Raw genomic sequence first — 19,281 nt, forward strand, 5'->3', positions numbered from 1 at the left:
TAATAGTGGAGTGACATCCCAGTAAATCTATGTCAGTGGAAAGTATCACAAGGGGAAATGCATTTAATACACCTAGGCTACCAGTGTCATACATTAGCAACACTGAACCCTGCAGATACCAGCCTTTTCCCCATTAAGGGTGAGGCCCAGAGGAGTGAGTGGGAGTTCTCTGTAGCCGTATAGCATCAAAATAGCATCACACCACATTTCACTAACTGGAAAAGAACAACACTCAAAAAAGTATAGTTTCTACTGAAAATATATATTGTTTTCACATCACTAAAAGTTTTTTTTAAAAAAAAACCTAAGTTGAAAGATTCTAAGTGCAGGAAATCTGTAAAAGGAACAAAAGAGCAAAAATCCCTCTTATGAAACAAAAGGCAATACATAAAAATCAATGAAACAAAAGCCTGATTCTTTTAAAAGATCAACAGAACAATAAACTGGCAAAGAAAGTAAGCAATATTGCAAGGAATAAAAGAGAAATGATACAAACAGCCACAAACGACCAACAGCAGGAATGAAATCATTACTGATTCCATTCAGATCCTGCAATCATTAAAAGGATAATAAAGAAATGAAATGTAACAAACAGCTCTACAAGCATAAATTCAACAATTTAGATAAAATGAATCAATTCCTTGGAAAACAGAAAGTAAAGTTTACTCAACATAAAATGGATAATCGGAATAGCTCTGTAACTATTCAGGAAACTGAGAGCTGAGCCCGGTGGGACAGGCTTGTGATCCTCGCACTCTGGAGGCTGAGGCAGAAAGATTGCAAACTCAACCCCAGCCTGGAATAACTTAGGGACTTAGTGAGATACTGCCTCAAAGAAAGTAGAAAGAAAGATGAAAGAAAGAAAGAAAGACAAGACAGAAATCTCCAGGTTCACTTTGTTTCACTTTAAAATTAAACCAAATATTTGAACGAGAATAGAGGAAAACTTTCTCAACTTTAAAGTGAGAGACTGAATGTTTTCTCCCCAAGACTGGGAATAAGGTAAGGCTACCCTTTCACCATTCTTACTCCATACAGTACTATAATTGTTAGGCAGTACAATAAAGCAAAAAAAAAAAAAAAAAAAAAAAAAAAAACAAAGCATACAGATTAAAAAGAAGAAATAAAACTATCCTTAGTTGCAGATGATAGGATTGTTTTAATCAGCTACTATTCACCCTTTTGGCATACAAGGGATTTGCCTCCATTAGTTATGGGAATGGCCAGATATAGGACCACAAAGCTGGACAGACAATACAGACAGCAGTTTACTAACCATAGGCACTACGTGATAGAAAGATACAGTGAATGCTTAACTGTTTCTAATTTATTGTAGCAAAAGGCACATTGTCATTAATGCCCCTCAAAATACTCCCAATCACTCCAAACACACTTCTCCCCTCATTCTTGCCACTTTCTGAAGGAGTTTAAAAGTTGTCATTCATGTCTTTAGTTGTGTTGTCCTGGCTGTCTCAATGTGCTGAATCAATTCAAAATGTCTACTTTTCATCATCAGAGAAGAGCCTCACAGTGCCAGATCTGGCAGATAAGGTGGATGAGGGCACACTGTCTTTCCACTGGATGGCACTCTGCAGCAGCAGTCACTGTATTTTTTTATCACATTCATAGAGACACACAGTACTATACGTACTGACATCCAGAACGGCTTCAGAAAGTAGCAAGAGTGGGATAAATGTGTTTTAAGCAACAAGAAGCATTTTAAAAGGCCTAATGGCAATGTGTCTTTTAATGAATTTTTTAAACATGTGTCATCAGTTGACAATAAAATGTTTATCACTTATTTGTTTAGTCATTAATTAATTCTGGTGTCATTGCGTTTCAGACATGTATCCAAAAATTTAAGAAACATAAAAAAGCAGTTAACATGTTCTTTTATTCTTAGACTACATATAATAAAATGCTCTACTGAATATGATATAATGCTCAGAAATCATGGGGGGCGGCTAGCTAGATTTCAGTATTGATGCTTCTATGACTTACAAATATGCTTCATTCCCTCTGTCCTGGCCCCTTAGAGGATTACACTCCCTTGTCCCTTAAAAGTTGGGTACGGCCAAGCTTCTTTGGAAACAAATGTGATCACAATCACTTTTAGAAAAATATTTACCAAGCATAATCTGATTATCATGATCCAACTTTTCCCTTTGGACATGTGAAAGCATTCGCTTGAGAGACCAGCATCCAGAGATAGTAGAATCTATAGCATTCTGTGTCCTTGAAGGATTAGAATAGGCACAGCCCCAATATGACTTGGATTGAACAACGAGCCTACATGAAATTCATAGTAGGTGGCTATTAAATATTTTTGGACACAGCCATGCATGAATGTCCCTTAAGGAAATGATGTACTTTTTAGTGAGAAGAGAGTACAGGAGTCTTGGCCTACATATTGGCAGAATCTGTTTCTATTCTATTGGGCTACCATTCCAAGATTTATTTCAGTAACTTTCTCTATGCTTTCTCTGTGAAAAATTAGTAGAAGTTTGAAACAACTGTAATTTTTACAATGCTGAATATTAATAATCTTCTTGCCGATGAAGATTCTCCCTAAAGGAGATGAACATAAGTTGACTAAATTTTGCTTCATTTTTCTTAGAACCTTTATAAGTTGTTATTGAGACTAAGTTGATATTTTTCTTCATGCAAGAAAAAAATTTTCTACATATTCCAATCACACTAACAGCCCCAGAAAGAAGCCCTATGGGACACACAGAGCCATATGGGTTCACACTCAGGCACAGAGTGAACAAATAGGGGCAGAAGGACACTAGATATGTAGACTCAAGAGTATAAGGTTACCTCCAGCTCCTGAAGGAAGATGTGATTGTTTTATTAGAATAATTTCAGGCTCTGGTAGGGGAAAAAAACACACTATTCAACAAAAAAAATCAATTGTATTTCTGTGCATTAGTCACTAACAGGTAGATAAAAGAAAAACTCAAGATTTTATAATCACTCCAGAAAATATGGAATAGTTAGGCACAAATATAACAAAACATATTCAGGGTTTTATAAAACACTTACAAAGAAAGTCAAAAAGCTCCAGATAATGAAGAGGCAAACTATGTTCATGGATTGAAAGACTCAATATAGCAAAGATGTTAATCTTTCCCCCAAAATGGCCTATAGGTTTAACATAAATCCTATCAAAATTTCAGCAAGGGGGCTGGGGATTCAGCTCAGTGGCACAGTGCCTGCCTGGAAAGCACAAGGTCATGAGTTCGATTCCCGGTACTGGAGAAAAACAAAATTTCAGCAAGATTCTTGTGTATTAAAGATATGCTTATACAAAAATGTATATGGAAACATAAAGGAACTAGAACAGTTGAAATAATTTTCATAAAATAATAATAAAAGAGAAATCACTGTCTGGAATTTTAAAATTTATTAGGTAGCTACATTAGTCAACATAGTGTAGTATTAGAGGACACACAGACACATGGATCAATGGAACCAAACAAAAAGCCTGAAAATGGACCCCATAAATGCTTCAAATTATTGGTGACAAAGGAGTGAAAGAAATTCAATAGAGAAAGGATAACTTTTTCAACACATGCTGATGATGCAGTTGGATATCCCTAGGCAAAATAAGGTGTGACTTTGACCTTACACCTTACACAAAAATTAATTCAAAATGGACCATGAATATAAATGCAAAATTGAGATTTTTAGAAGAAAACATAGGCAATTCTTCATGACCTATGGCTAGGCAAAAAGTTCTTCGCCATGATATCAAAAACCATAATATATAGATGGAAAAAAAATTGATAAATCAGACTTTACTAAAACTTGTGCCCACAAAATCCCTAATAAGAGGCTTCAAAAACATCAAGGTGCAGACTAGAAGAAAATACAAAGTACATATCCCATAAAGTGAATCCTAGCATACCAAAAACGCTAAAGTCCCTTTGTACAAACACCCCTTCAATCAAAGAGGGAACACAGAAAATCCACAATCCTGATGCTGAGCACAGACCAGGACTCCACTGGCTCCTCTCCCAACAATTCCAGTCTCACATTAGTTCCCATTAAGAACACTTTCTTCCTTGATCTCATCAGGGGTTGTCAATCAATGGATTTCTCAATTATCTCTCAGAATCACATGCTAATCCCATAGTCTTATTACAAAGTGGAGCTCCGAGTTCCGTGAGTACTTCCTTGAGTACATGGAAGTGAAAAGTATGTCTATGTCTTGTGGGCCATTTGAAGGCCAAGCTTCCCTTGGTTATTCCTGGAGTGGAAAAAAACTGTTAACATTTATCTAGGACACCACACTAGTGCTGGCCAAGGAAGTATCTTGGGAGCCAACGCTTACTCAATACACTCTGTGTCCTGGGGTGGACATCATAGAGGATCAGCAGACAACACAGAAAAAATAACAGTAGTGGGGCAAACAAGGGCAGAGATGCCAACAGTCAAGGGACTCACAGCATATCACCGAGGAAAGACTAAGGGCTGCATCTGCTCACTGTCCAAGTTGTTCTCTGTGGGCACAGGTATGTGCGTGTGCCTACCCACTAGTTTTATCAAGTAACTATATAAGAAACAGTGGCTGATTCATCCCATGGTGCAGATTGGGCCTTCTCCCTCTCTGCAAAAACTTTCCGTTACCTTTTAAAGTGCCTGGTTCTAAGTACCTTGGTAAGAATCCAACAGACTCAGCGTTCAGCAGCTAGGTGCCCAGTAGGCACTGCCTGGGTAAACAGCCCCTCATAGGCAGGGCCTAACAGCCTGCTAAAGCATGGCTGCCTGCCACGGCATGCGTTCCTTCCCCACTCCAAGCACCAAAATGCTTTCCTGGCTCTGCCCATGGAAGCTGCTAATGCATCCCAGAAAGTGTTTACAGAACACACAGCACAAGTGCTCCACCTCTGGAGCTGTGAACAATGATGCAGGCCACATGCTGGACCTCCCAAGGATGGGAAGGAGGGCGGCAAGGTCAGCGCAAAGCCTCCTGCTACCTCCAAGAGGCAAGGCCACAACGCCCGTTCAGGGAAGGGAGACCACTGCTCAGAGCCCCAGAAAGCACCTGGCAAGGTCTGGGAGGGTCTGCTTCTATGACAGCACCAGGGCAGGAAGGAAAGTCGTGGCCATTGCCTGGCTGACCACTGCCCATGGGAAGCAGCCCCGCATTCTAAGTGTGAAGTGTTTACCCTGAAAGCAATTGATTTGATTGACCACAGGGCACTGAACCTGCTTCACTCTGCACATCCCACATACTCCCCCTTCCTGCTCAGTGGAGCTAAGCATCAATGACCACAAACAATTGCCAACACATGGGCAGTCCTTCCTCCAGCAGGTCTGGCTTGTCACTTCCAGGTTGGCTTCTTTCCACCACCACTTCCCAGCTTCAGTCCCAGCGCATGAGCATGTCTTCCTTCAGTCTCTCAGGGAAGAACCAAACCATTCCAGAAGGAAGGAGTTTTCACAAGCTCTACCTCATCCCAGCAAAAGGCGCCAACAGTGCTTGCTCCTATCCAAACTCACCTGCAGTACTAGACATCCCTCAGCACCAATAGGTTCTGCTAATAATTTTATCCCCCTTGACATTATTTTTGGACTCTAACATATATAGGTGTCTCTCTTCATAAATTAGAGACTCGCTGCTGATGCATTTCATAATACAGCTTAAAATGTACTCCTACATGAGCCACACTAATCCTCAGAATTCCGAACTCTGATTCCCAGGGTGATCACTTCTATTTGGATTTAACGGTGATAGAGTTTAAAATATCCAGACTTCTATCAAATAAACATGTTTAAATGATATCAAATGCTCACAAGTACATGGTAAGCAAGACATTTCCTACCAGGCTACTTATGGTACCACTTGGTAATAAAGAGAAATACTGGTGTACAAAGATATTGAACACTCCATTGCTGATAATACCGAGAAAAGTAAAAAGCAATCCAGAAAGAAGACCAGCAAGTGAGGAAGTAGAATTCAACCTTACCCAACAGCTATTATTCCGCTTAAGGAGAGGATTGTCTTTGTTTACAAAAACAGCCAGGCAAGCAGTTAGCAGCGAGTGAACTCCTCAGGACACAGATCAGTAGAAGACAGGAAAACAAAACAGACTGATTGTTCCCACTAGAACTAAACAGAAATAAGTGTGGGAGTGCCCATGGAAAAGAAGAAAGGACGAGAACCATGAAGAAACAGTGGGGACAGTAGACCAATATTCTCTAATCCAGAGAATGCAATTCATTGTCAAATAGCCATGGAAATTTACAAAAATGTCAAACTGTCAAATACCTTTGGAACACAAGTGAAATTAAGGCTCTTAATATATTTCAAAACTTAAAACTTTAAAGACAATATTTTCTGAAGAGAAAATAAATCAGAAATAGCAAAGTAATTTATAATTTTTTTTTTTTGTCTTTGTGAGACAGGGTCTCACTATGCAGTTCAGGCTGGCCTTGAGCTCACTCTGTAGCCCAGGCTGGTCTCAAACTCACAACGATCCTCCTGCCTCAGCCTCCCGAGTGCTGGGATTACAGGCGTGTGCCACCATGCCTGGCAGTAATTTATAATTTTTTGAAAAAATTGAAAAAAATATTCTCCTTTTCTCTGTCCTACCAATTATTTAACTTCTGATAAAAGAGGTTTCTGGAAAAATACATATAACCAAATATAAGAAGGAAAAATCCTGAATAAGGTAGTACTTGCATAAAAAGTAGCTGTCAAAGACATATCCCCCCAAAAAGGTTCTGTGCCCCCTTTATTTCATTGGCAGGTCCTTCAAAACTTTCAAGGAATGGGTTATTTCTGTGCTACTTAAACTGACCCAGAAAAAGAAAAATTATGGAAAGTGCCCCAATTCATTTTATGAGGTTAGTAAAATCCTTGATATAAAAACCTGAAAAATATAGTACAAACCAACATCTCTTATGAATACAGATGTAGTAATTTTCAATAAAATATTTGCAAACCAAATCCAGCTGAATATTAAACAGACAATATATCATGGCCAAGTACAGTTAATGCCAGGAACACAGGGATGATTCAATACTAAGAAACATGTTATTATGATTCCTCATGTTACTAGGTCAGAAGAGTAAAAAATATAATCGTGTAGATAGTGCTAAAGAACCCTGATGATACAGCTTACTGGGAATTCTGGCTTTATATGGACACCACTGCCAGCCATAGTTCTGTTGAGGTAGGTACTACCCCAGGGGAGCAGCTACAACCTTGGTGGTGACCAACCAGGGAGGGTGGCACACAGTGTCAGACACCAGATACTAGTCCAGTGCATGACCAAGTAGGCAGAGAATGGGGTCCATTAATCAGAGCAGTGTGACTGCTTGAAATATAAGCTAACTACCATTGTGACAAAGCCACGCTTCTCATGGAGGCGGAATAGGTCCAGAGAGCAGACTTTAATCACTAGCTTCCTACCACCCTCATAAATGTGTATCAGTCAGTTTCAGAGGAGCTAACACCAATCAGGAATTGTGGCCAGGTTTCCCTTGATGGTCCAGCTCAGCTTCTCATCATGGGACAGACATTCATACAAGATTAGAAGAGGCTTTCCCAAGGCTGTAGCAGTAGAATTCCAGAAACTCAGTCTTTGGACCCTAGGTCAGTGCTGCTGTTTAGACTTTTCAACTGTGACCCATAGAAGAAATGCATTTTATGCCATAAATATATATATATGAACATATATGAATATACATATATTCATTTTGCTTAAAAGTTTCAGGAAACAACTGTGTCCATGCGTGGTTCACCTTGATATTTGCTTTTCTTTTACATTCCTTTTCATTTTAGTCCAATTGATTCTGTTTTTAAAAACGGCTAATAAAGACCTAACCAACTTAATCTCACAACCCACTGATAGCCCACAGATAGTCATACACCTGTAATCCCAGCACTTGGGAGGCTGAAGCAGAAGGATTGCTGCAAGTTCAAGGCTATTCTGGACTACACAGTGAGTTCAAGACCAATCTGAGCCACATAGCCAGAATCTGTCTCACAAAGTAAATTAATAAGAAAATCAACAAATTTCTGAAACACACACACTTATGAACACAAAAAATTATTTCCATGAAAATTATTTGCATCATATTCTAATGAAAATATGCAACTCCAGGATAAAGAATTCATGCCTCACAGCAGACAAAGTGAGACCCATACAAAGGGAAAGATCAGACAGAGCTCAAACTTGACTTCCGTAATACCCAAAGCCAGAAAACCAAACCAAACCAAACAACAGGATCAGTATTTACAAAGAGCCGGAAAAAAAAGTGAGAAAAGTTTTCTTCAATTATATCATCAGATATTTTTCTGTTCTCCTATTCAGAAATACTAACTGCACATGCTGGATCACCTTTGTCATCCTTTTTCTATAATCATCTGCACATTTTGCATTTTGTCCTGTAGGATTCTCATTCTGTAGCATATCCCCAGTTGCACATCCCCAGCTGCTTATTCCCCTGTGTTTATTTTTGTTGTTTCTAATATGGTCAGCTGTTTACTGAAGAACAGTAAAAAGAAGGTGTGGGCTGTGAAACGAAGAATGAGCCAGAATTACCCACAACTTCAATTCTGCTTTGGCTCTGCCTCATCTGATCATATGTGATTTCCTTTTCCTAGACTCCCACCTGCTGTGCATTTTCAGCATTCAAGTCAGTGGGGATCTCAAAAAAGCCCCTAGTCAATAGGCTCTTCATTAGGAAAACATTGTGTGCTCTGCCTCCTGCAGCTCCCCTTTGTAGGAGGCTGTGCTGTACACCTGGACAGTGGGGACTCTGTCATAAGGTGTCCCTTTCAACTCTGGGAGACTTGTCATTTTTGTTGTCAACTAGGGCCTCCAGAGGTATTATCCAACTCTTCCAAGTCTCATTCAGGGATCCCCCTTTCCTGTTCTTACCCAAAACTGACTAGATAGGCACAATGATGACAGGCATGGTTAGAGAAAGCTCTGCCTGTTCACAACCCCAGGAGACACCTGTCATCACTGGGATCCTCCTTCCCAGATCAGGTTTCATGGAACTCCGAGAAGTCCTCATGGTTACATGTGGAGGCTGGAGCTGGTTTCTCATCTCATTGGATATAAACCTTCTTTTTATTGATGGCTGTTGTATGTAGTTGAGAGAAGGAAATTTTATTACTCCTCCATTATGCCATCTACCATTTAAAAAATAGGATTTTTAATTATCAGAATGTAACCAAGTAATTTAAAGATCTAGGTAGTCCTAACCCACAATAATGACGGGAAATCTTGCCTCAGTAGATACTAAACACACTACAAAGCTATGATAACTCTAAAAGTATGAATTAGCACAAGAAGGGACCAACCAGTTAACTGACTAAATGTCTAAACATTTAGAAAGAAATGTAGGGGCTGGGGATTTAGCTCAGCGGCAAAAGCGCCTGCTTGGCAAGCGCAAGGTCGTGAGTTCAGTTCCCAGTACCGGAGAAAAACCAAAAAAAAAAAAAAACAAAAAAAATAGAAAGAAATGTAAGACTAGAAGAAAATGTAGATGTACAGTACATATGTTTTCTCTCAGTAAGATTTTTCTATTATGCCAAGGCAGAGAATTCAAGGAGATTTCCAAAGTAAAATACTTAAAAATTTTAAGTATCAGCATAACAAAAATATAAATAAAAATAAAATATGACAAAATGGAAAATTATTTGCAATATAAAAAGACAAAAGATTAATATGTTTTGTATATAAAGAACACATACTGTGGTGGATTTACAATTGATGGTCAACTTGCAACACCTAGCTGAACTGAGTCAGTATGATGCTGGGTGTGGGAGGGCCACCTGAGGACTGTTGCCAGCAGCATATGAGGCAGAACTGGAGAAGAAGAAGAGGCTGTTGGGAGCTGGTAGAGGCTTTTAGGTGCTGTTAGAAGCTGTTTGGGAAGCTGTTAGGGACTTACTGGTTCTGTTGGGCTATTCTGCTGGAGGACCTTGTCATGCTGGCTTTCCTGATGAACTTGGCTATTCTCATCGGAGGAGGAGCTTGGGACCTTGTTGCTGAGAATGGCTACAGTTCACTTTGGGGAAGCTCTGGTCTTCACTTTGAGCATTGCTTCCCGGCTCCAGAGGGGAAGATGGTACAATGCTCAGTCTCCTGGAGAACCTTATCACATTGGCTTATCTCATGGGAACTTGGCTTTCCTCATCATCAGAGGAGCTCAGAAACTCACTGTTGCTGAGGATGGCTGTGGTACTTTTCGGTGGAGCTCTGGTTCTTACTCAGAGCGTTGTTTCCTGGCTCCAGTTTAGATCCCTCAGCCTGCTAGCACAGATCTTTAATCCTGCTGGCACAGACTTTCTAGTTTCTACCACTGACCTTTGAGCTTTCCCAGCACAGATCCATGAAACAGGCCTACATGAGACATTGTCAGGGGCTCTAGGCCTCCAGCTGGACTCATACAGGATATTGGCATGTGACCCAGGGCCTTGGCTGGATTCTTTCATCTTTAGTGTGTGGACAGATTTCCTGCACTCTCTTTTTGTATATGACTCTTTTGGTGACTGTTATAAATAATCTTTAAAAATATGTGTCCTGTATCATATTGTTCCCCTTGAAAAACCCCAAACTACAACACATACAAATTTAAAAGAAATTTTCAAAGGAAAAATAGAAGAAATATGAAGATGAAAATTTCTTGCTCTATTTCTAATGTCTTATGGAGACAACACATGAAAGAAGTAACACAAATAACCCATGACTATTTTTTAGAATCTCTAAAAAATTTTTCTTAATCTTACACTGCCAACTATTACAAGGTAAGAGTACACATTGATGGAAATGTTCCAGAAGGTAATTTAATAATACAAATCAAAGGACTTAAAAACCACATAGTTTTTGAACCCCAAATTGTCTAGACAAATACATTTTTTAGAAATACATTCAAAGCAAATAATCACAAATGTGGGCAAAGATGGATCTGCCAGTATATTTATAGCAGTTATCCTTGCAACAGCAAAAAAACCTGACCAACCTAAATGTTTAACAGTGAGGAATTAATTAATAAAGCCTGACACATTCAAATGATGCAATACTATGAGTACATCAAATATTATTATAAAAGTTAATGATGTTAAAATATTCTTCACAGTGTTCAATTTTTTAAAGTAGTTATTAAACAGCTTAATTACTTCTTTAAAGATACATGTATGTTAATGTTCTAAAGAGAACATTGGAAACATACAGAAAATCTTAACAGTTGTTAGTATTAAACATAATATTTATTTTCATCTTTGCCTTTTTGAGTTATTCATATTTTAATAATAAACATAAGATTTTTGCTTTATTTTAGATCACAAAAACAAGGATAAGTTCAAAAGAGAAGAACCAAAAGAATTCTTTAATAGTATAAATAATTGCTTATTAATAAAGCAGATTTTCTTACTTAGTTTTACATTATTTTTAAAATAAAATGCCATTACATTTACAAATGAAGGCTTGGAGAACAAATGTGATCCTATTCAACCACAATAATTTATAGCTGTTCAGCGCTGACAAATTCCAGAAAGTAATTGCATAAAATACTTGGAGAGGAAATTGCTTTATGCTTCCATGCTATTTATGGAAATTAGCATCTTTGTAAAAATAAACTGAGAGTAATCGCAATCATAAACCTTGAAATGTGGTTTCCATAAGATGTTAGCTTTGGTGTTTTAAGAACCATTAGGGACGCAGTGGAGGAACACTGCCTATTTTTTTCCCCGTTATGAAACAATTACATATAATTGGGTTTTTTTTTTCATCCTGTATCTTTCATCTCTGCCATTCTCCTGGATGCTTCCCTGCTGGAGTACAATATACTAAAGTACACTTTGCAAAGGAAAACCTGCCTTTCGCTCCAGTGTCCCTCTCAGCATACATTTCCTCTCTTCAGTGTCTCAACTTTCTGCAGACTACATCATTCCCTAAACCTTCTCCTTAACAGTAAACCGATCACTTCTAGGGATGAACTCTCACATTCCTGTTCCCCTAAAACTTGTCCAAAACTTGTGGAGATTTTTGGTTGATTTTTGACTCTTTCATCTCCCGCCATCCTGCAATTGTCAAGTTCTGTCCCCGTGGGCTCTGACATGGTTCCTGCCTTCACATCCTTGTCTTGTCCACAGCCAGCACCACCACTGCTGTCTTGCAAGCTGAGTTTCAGGTCTCATCATTACCAGCCTGGCTACTGCCCGAGACCTCGCAAGAGTCTTCCTTGTGGTCTGATAGAGTCCTAATGTGCTCCCAGCACCCCCTGGCCAACGCCAATGCTAAGGGTCCCTGGGGACAGCCCAGCGAGGCAGAGAGCTCTGGAATTGGATAGCATTTAAAAGGAGTCACAGATGAGCCAAAGAAGGAGCAGAAGAGGGAAAGGTTACAGAGGCAGGAAGAGAGGGGTAGAGGTGCCGCAGGTGACAAGTCAGGACAGTGCTCCCTCTGGATCTGGCCCATTACTCCAGGTGGCAGATTTCCAGGCTTTGGGTACAGCACAGGACTGAAGTGCAGTCTGCATCCAGGATGACTTTAGGTCAGACTCCAGTACCAGTGTCAACACACATCGGAATACTCCCCCAAATCACCATAGAGGACAAGGTCGCACAGGAAGTACATGTGTGACATAAAACCTGGGGAGCTGGAAAAACTACGTAGAACAGAAACAGAGGAAAGAGGAGGAAGCACATTCCACTAAGAAAGAATTACTGAAGGAAGCAAACGTGGGCAAAAGTGTAAGCATAGGATATTCATCACAGGTGGCTACCAGTAAACACAAGTGAACAAAACACCCCAAGTGTCCAACAAAAATGTATCTAAAATATGATGGCATTATGCTACATCCATAAGTACAATGGAACACATCAGAAATGAAAATGGGAGGGGCTGGGGATTTAGCTCAGCGGCAAAGCGCCTGCCTGGCAAGCGCAAGGTCGTGAGTTCGGTTCCCGGTACCGGAGAAAAACAAAAAAAAAAAAAAAAAAAAAAAAAAAAAAAAAAAAAGAAATGAAAATGGAGAAAAAGAAGAGATTCCCCATTTTCCAGATGGGCAGCTGCTTACTCTGTGGATCTGCTCATCTGTCCCTGAGCTTTCCAGAGCAAGGAAAGGAAAACGGAAGGGGTTAGCAAGACAGAGAGGAGCATCCTGGCTGTAGGATCACTGTAGCATCCTGGCTTCCCACCATGTCAGCTGCACGCATTTCCTACAGATCAAGTGGACAGTGGCAAAAGGTGCTGGCTTTAAACTCTCCTGCAAGATCCCCACTCAATTAGGCTGCATGCTGGGTGAGAAGACCCCAGCAGCAAGTGGCAAGCCAGAGCTGGACCACCTGCTGCAGGGAAGATCCAGCAGAGCCCTCTGAAGAACTTGCATCTGCCACCAAGAGGGCACAGTGGCCAGGGGAAGCTAAAGGACCTGTGGCAATGGCCGGAGTAGGACACCCCCTAGGTGGGAAAAGGGAGTTTGACAAGCCTAATGACTGGCTTTGTATCTATACTCCCACAGAGCTGAGACTTCTCAATAAATCTGTCTTTCCAAAGTCCAAACCTCACCGTTCACCTGAGATGGGTCCATCCTCATAGACATTCAAGCTACAACTTACCAAGATCAGCCAAATCCAGGGCGACCTAAAGGGAATTATGGTCCATGTCAGAGTCAAGACTACTGTGAGCTGATTCACCCATGGACCAAGATCTCTGGCTCCTGATTCAGGGCTGTGTCCCCAGGAATGCATCCTCACTGCCCGTGACTGACAAGGATGACTGCAACACCAGGAGTCACTGGGGAAATGGACGGTGAGACTGCTGTGGACTGGGCAGAAGCATGTTGTGAAAAGAGCACATCACTTCTCACGCCTGCTCTGTGGCCTTGTACTTGGGATTGCACCTGGGTTATGAGCAATGGAGAAGGATGCCTGCTGGCCGTGAGGGAGAGGTCAAGGTTTAAAGTACACCTCTGACCCACTTGTTTTCCACTTGCTCCTATAAATTACCACAAATTTCATGTCTTAAAACCAACCTACACTCTTATAGTTCTACAAGTCAGAAATCTGAAGAGTTTTTACAGGACTAAGATCAAGTTGTCACCACAGCCAGTTACTTCTGAAGACACCAGGGAACTCCAGGTAAGGAATGGTCCTTGCCTCTTTCAGCTTCTACAGGTTGCCAGCATTCCTTGGCTCCTGGCCATCTTACTCCAGTTTCTGGTTTCTGTGCTAGCATCTTCTACTTCCTCTGCTCTGTCTTGTCCTGTGTCCCCCTTATAAGAACTGTTGTGATTATATAACCCTGGATAATATCCCCAACCTAGAGATCCTCAATCACATCTGCAACATCTTTTTTGCAGTATAAGGGAATATTTATGGGATCCAGGGACCAGCTTACCATACGTCCCAAAGGCTTCCACCCTCTCTGTACCACAACTCTACTTATATTCTAATGATCAAGCTGGCAAGAACCATGTGGGCATCTACCCACAACCACGCTAGGGCCATCCTACCTTCAAGCCCTCTGTAGGGCCAGCCTCCCAGTCCAGCCTCCAGCCTCAATCAGAAACAAAATGAGACACCATTTTGTCTTACACACTGGCATTCACAAGACCCAGGAGACAGGATCTGATCCAACTCAGATGCTGCTTATACAGGTTATGTCCTGACATCTTCAAATTCCTTCCTGCCTTTCACTAGCCTTTCAAAACTGTCCCCTCGAGACACTTATACCAGTAGATGTCTATGAACCTGGCAGGGGAAGACGGGCAAAGATTGTATCACTTTTCAGAAGCAGATGTCCCACCTGAGGCAAGGGAGGTGGGGTGACAGGACCTGCCAGAGAACCCATGTTTTTCAGGGGAAAAACATGCCAGGGGCCACTCAGGTACACATGAAGCCACATTGATAGGATTATTTGAAGAGATAAGTTTACATGACCAAAGTTAAAACCATTTCTAGAAGAACTTGCCAGAGAGCTGAGAATCTATCTTATAATTATTCACTTAGTAGACAGACTGCCAGGCAAGATCAAAAAGAAACAAGCTGTAATTCAGGACAGAGTATACACAAGATTCGTCCTATAGGTGTTTGGAGAAAATCTGAAAAGCTCTCAATACATCAGGCTGGAAGAGAGAGTGGGAGCAGCAGCTGCTGTCTTCCCTGGGAAGATCATGTCCCTAAGGAGAGGCCCAGAGCAACAAAAAGCTTGCAGGGCCTGTGAAACAGGAAAAAGGGAGGTCTTCCCTGCTGTCTGGGAGAGGAAGACATGGACTCATCCAGGAATGCTCAAGGAGTAGAAAAAAACAGGGCCTGCAGCCTCATGCCTTGTTCTATAATCTAACAGTTACTGCCAGTGAATATGAGTGTAAGCGTTCACTGATTGTCTTAGTTACTTTTCTCTCATTGCTGAGACAAAATACCTATTGCCCAAAATTAAGGAAGGAAAGGTTTATTTAGCTCACAGTTTGTGGAGGTTTTAGTCCATACTTGGTCTACCCCAAGGCAGAGTGGCACATGACAGAGGACAACCATTCATGGTGGCAGAAGATAGCAAAAGCAGCAAGAGCGAAAAGGGAGGAGCAGCCAGCGGCAAGCAGCCTCTTTCCCTCCCTTACATTGTATGCAAACTATCGGCCCCAGGGCAAGTGTAGCACTCACACCCATAATCCCAACATTGGATCACGGATCAATCATAAATCTAGAAGCCCGCCCCATGACTGCATGAGGCTTTGGGGGGACATCCATAACACTGATTTAATTAGGGAAATCTTACTTTTTGTAATTAGCTGGAACATCCATACTCCTGGCAGCTGACACTCACCATCTATTAGTCTTCTACCAACCACCTGGTGGTGGCACTCCTGAGGCGAGAGAGACACCCACACCCGAAGCCAAACTCACAAGATACTTCAGCAGGGTGGCTCCATGCTAAACGCCAGCTGAACTTAGGGAAAAACCCAGGGAGACAGCCCTGGCTACACCTGTGCACACCTGCAGGAACTTCCTGAGATGCTCAGGCCCCACGTCTCAGTCTCTGCAGCATCTCTTTTCACCGGATGCTTTTGGGGCGCCCCCTACAGCCCCGCCACAGAAAATACAGGCACCCTGCTCACTCAAACCTTAATGCTGGCCAGCAGCAGCCACAGACGACATCTACTGTAAACTTACTATGTGCCAGGCACTGTATTGGTTTTTTTTTACTTTTTTCCCCTTCACAATGTTTTAACTCCTCAAAACAACTGTAAGGATATTAGATACTAATATTGCCTGCTCCCTACAGATATGGAGGGAACGGAGAAGGGCAGCAGTGATGTTTGAGTGACACAGTACCGAGGAGGGGGGTCTGGGATTCAACTGTGAACAGTAAGGATGATGGAGACCACTGCACTGGAGTCTCCTTTTATGATATGAAACAGCACCACCACCGGCACACAGAGATGGAAAAATCTGAAGAGGTCCGTGAGGGATTCAAGCTGGGCAAACGCTGCCCTTGGCCAAAGGTCAACAGACTGCCTCAAAGCACATTTAAATTTTATAGGGTGAAAGAAGGCAAAATGACATGCTGTGCTTTGAAGGCTCAGCCCCAGGAACAAACCTCTGATGCTCCTGCAGTCAGCCTCAGCGCCTCTGATGGGACAGAAAAATAAGACCATGTGCTTTTGCCCCAACACTTCACTTTGCCAGGGAAATACTAAGGTCACCCTAAAAATACTTGGCTTTTATTGTAACAAAAGATAGCTACTAAAATATGGCTCTGGGGAAGCACCGATAAAATGGAACATTGGGGAAGAAGATGTTCCTTGCTAAGCAGTTCTGTGAGTCACAGAATTCATGTGGCATTGGAGCTGAAAGAAGCCTCAGAAGCACAAAGTCCAGGAGAGTGAAACATGACGCAGAGACGTCTGATTAACTTATCCTCATGCACGCGGGCTTATTTCCCAGCCCTTCGGTGCCAGGCGCTCCACTAGGTCCTCGGGGAGCAGAAACCAGCAAGGCATGTGCCTGAGAAGTTACATCTTCGGGAAGGGGCTGTCTTGTTCTAATTCACACAAGACCCTGCATGAGGCGGCAGCAGCCCTCAGGACACAAGATCAACGCAAATGCGCTCTGCACTTTCGATCTGGGGCCACACACTTGGCTGAATCCAGGCTGCAAACATTTGTCTGGCTTTCATTACTTTGTAAACTAGGAGACTTTGTAAGAAATCTGGATGATCCAGCCGTCTTGAACAGTAAAATCCATCAATCCTGGGCTTGCATTCCCTCTTACACCAAAGATGAGCTGAAAAGTGAGTAGAGGCTGCACTTTGTGGTGCTAGAGATGGAACCCAGAGCCACACGTAAGAGAGGCAAGTGCTCCACTCCTGAGCTACATCCCAAGCCCTGGCCTAGAGGCTGCTTTGGGTAGGCTGAGCATGTGTTCTTATTTTGCCTTTGTCTCTGCCACTCTCTGCTGTCTCTCAGGCAACACGAGCCTCGCTCCTTGGTCTGAGTCTGCCCAGTAGGCAAATAACAATGCCATGCAGGAGCTTACTCAGTCCTCCTAAGCTGAATCGACAAGACAGGAGTCTAAAGAGATGACTGTAAAAGCAGCGGGATTTGTGTCAACTGCAGCAAAAGGACACTTATACAGTGGCTGAGCTAGCAGAAGAACCTGGCTCTACCCATTCCTCTCACCTTGGCCTCCAGCAGTAGGGCCACCAATGGGCACTCAGAAACAGACGTTCTAGTCCATGAGACAGAATCACGGCTGCATGCCATTCACAGCGGCATCAAGGCCTTGCTCGGGATCTAGAGACAACCCAAGGTATTGGGATGATCCTTACAGCTAACACCCGCAGAAATACCATAGGCTGGAGGCAAAAGAGAAAGTCCCGGTCTCTGGTATAGGATCAACAGTGTGTAACTGTGCTATATCTATGTGGTCCAGAATAATGTTCCTGAGTAAACAGCCGGATGCCCACCGCTCCCTCCCTTCTGTTACCTGCAGAAGAGCAGAATGTGTGAAGATCAGCCACAGCAGCAGCCATCTGGGGCTCCTCCAGGAAGCCATGGAGCCCAACCTCCTAAGAGGTCCCACTCACAGCCTACAAAAGAGGAAAGAGGGGGTTTCCAACCAGCTCTGGCCCCAATGCCAGCACCCACGATTTAAGAAGCACATCGAAGGGAGGGGCCTGAAGCCCAGATAACTATTGTCTTGGGAAGATCTTGCTGGTGCTGGATCGGCTGCCTACCTGGGTCAGGTAATCTACACTCCCTTAGGATGGGTCCCCATCGAGGCTGGGAGGGGCTCAGCCTGTCTCCGTGGGCACCGCTCTGTCACAACACCCCAGAAGCCAGGACATGGCTGCCCTGGAGGCTTCTCTGCCCATTTGTCAGCACCAGGGTGTGGCTACTGGCAAGTGACACAGAAAGCCATCACAGAGCCAAGGGCTGGGGCACCTGCCAGCTACTGCTGCTCGAGGCAAAAGGAAGTCTGAAGCCAACCAAACTAGTCCAGAGAAGGAAGGGACCTGCCTAAGGTCACACAGTAAGAATGACATTCTAGGACTGGAAGGCAGGCCTTCTCTCACCAGGCGACACCAGGCGCTCTCTGGGTCCAGATCTGTAGCTCCGAAAGCTGAAGTAAGGGAGGGAGGTTTGGAAGGCAAAGCCCCAGGCTGGCCCAGCACAGTCTCCTAAAAGTAGGCGAGGGCGGACCAGCAGAACTTAGCGGAGACTCGCAGGGAAATCAGAATGAGCCGAGACTGGAAAAGCCGAGGTCACCCTCGACTCTCGCCTCGCCTAGCGGGCGCCTTGGCGGAGCCGGTGTCCGGGGGCGGGTCGGTGGCTTCGCTCCATCTGGAGAAGGCATTAAGGGCCTGGCCTAATGCGATCCGCAAATGTGCTGCTGTTTCCGACCCGGGGCGGCGACTCCGGGGCGAGGGAGGCGGCCAGGACCAGGCTGGGGCCGTGCGCCCCCGTCACGCGCTCGCACCCGGGTACCCCGCGACTCCCCGCAGCCTGGCACTCCACGTCCACCTTCAGGACACGCGTCCCCTCAGTCCTGTGCGCCCCGCCGAGGCGACCGGCTGCCCTCCGCCTTCTGCAGACACTCCCTATTCGAATACCCCAAGCCTGCGGAGTACCCCGGAGTCAAGAGCGCGGCTCGACCCGCAGGGAGCCCGAAAGACTCTGCCCGAAAGCCCCAAGTGTCCGGTCCCCAGGGCGCCCCGCTATGAAGCCCCACCTCGCTCTGAGCCCACAGCTCCTGGGCAAGACCACGACCCGGAGCCACCTCCGCCGGCCCGGTCCCCGCCCCGCGCACCC

General features: G+C 43.4%; 1 protein-coding gene across 4 annotated transcripts in view; it reads right to left on the reverse strand.

The window, feature by feature from the left end:
- Adamtsl3 (ADAMTS-like 3) overlaps positions 1-19,220 on the reverse strand; it is a 314,808-nt gene extending 295,588 nt beyond the window's left edge. Inside the window, exons 1-2 of one of the 4 annotated variants that reach the window (XM_013512536.1) lie at positions 19,202-19,220; positions 17,957-18,059 (exon numbers count right to left, since the gene is read on the reverse strand). In XM_013512536.1, the coding sequence (XP_013367990.1) occupies positions 17,957-18,025 (69 nt within the window). In that variant the 5' untranslated portion in view covers positions 18,026-18,059; positions 19,202-19,220. Of the gene's footprint in view, positions 1-17,956; positions 18,060-18,206; positions 18,227-18,545; positions 18,715-19,201 lie in introns of those variants that run through there. The other 3 variants (XM_013512537.1, XM_005381454.2, XM_013512535.1) reach the window with 3 other exon arrangements.
- Positions 19,221-19,281: the final 61 nt, after the last annotated feature.

Source organism: Chinchilla lanigera, unplaced genomic scaffold (assembly GCF_000276665.1).
Source record: "Chinchilla lanigera isolate Chin_1 unplaced genomic scaffold, ChiLan1.0 scaffold00015, whole genome shotgun sequence".
Taxonomy (NCBI): Eukaryota; Metazoa; Chordata; class Mammalia; order Rodentia; family Chinchillidae; genus Chinchilla; species Chinchilla lanigera.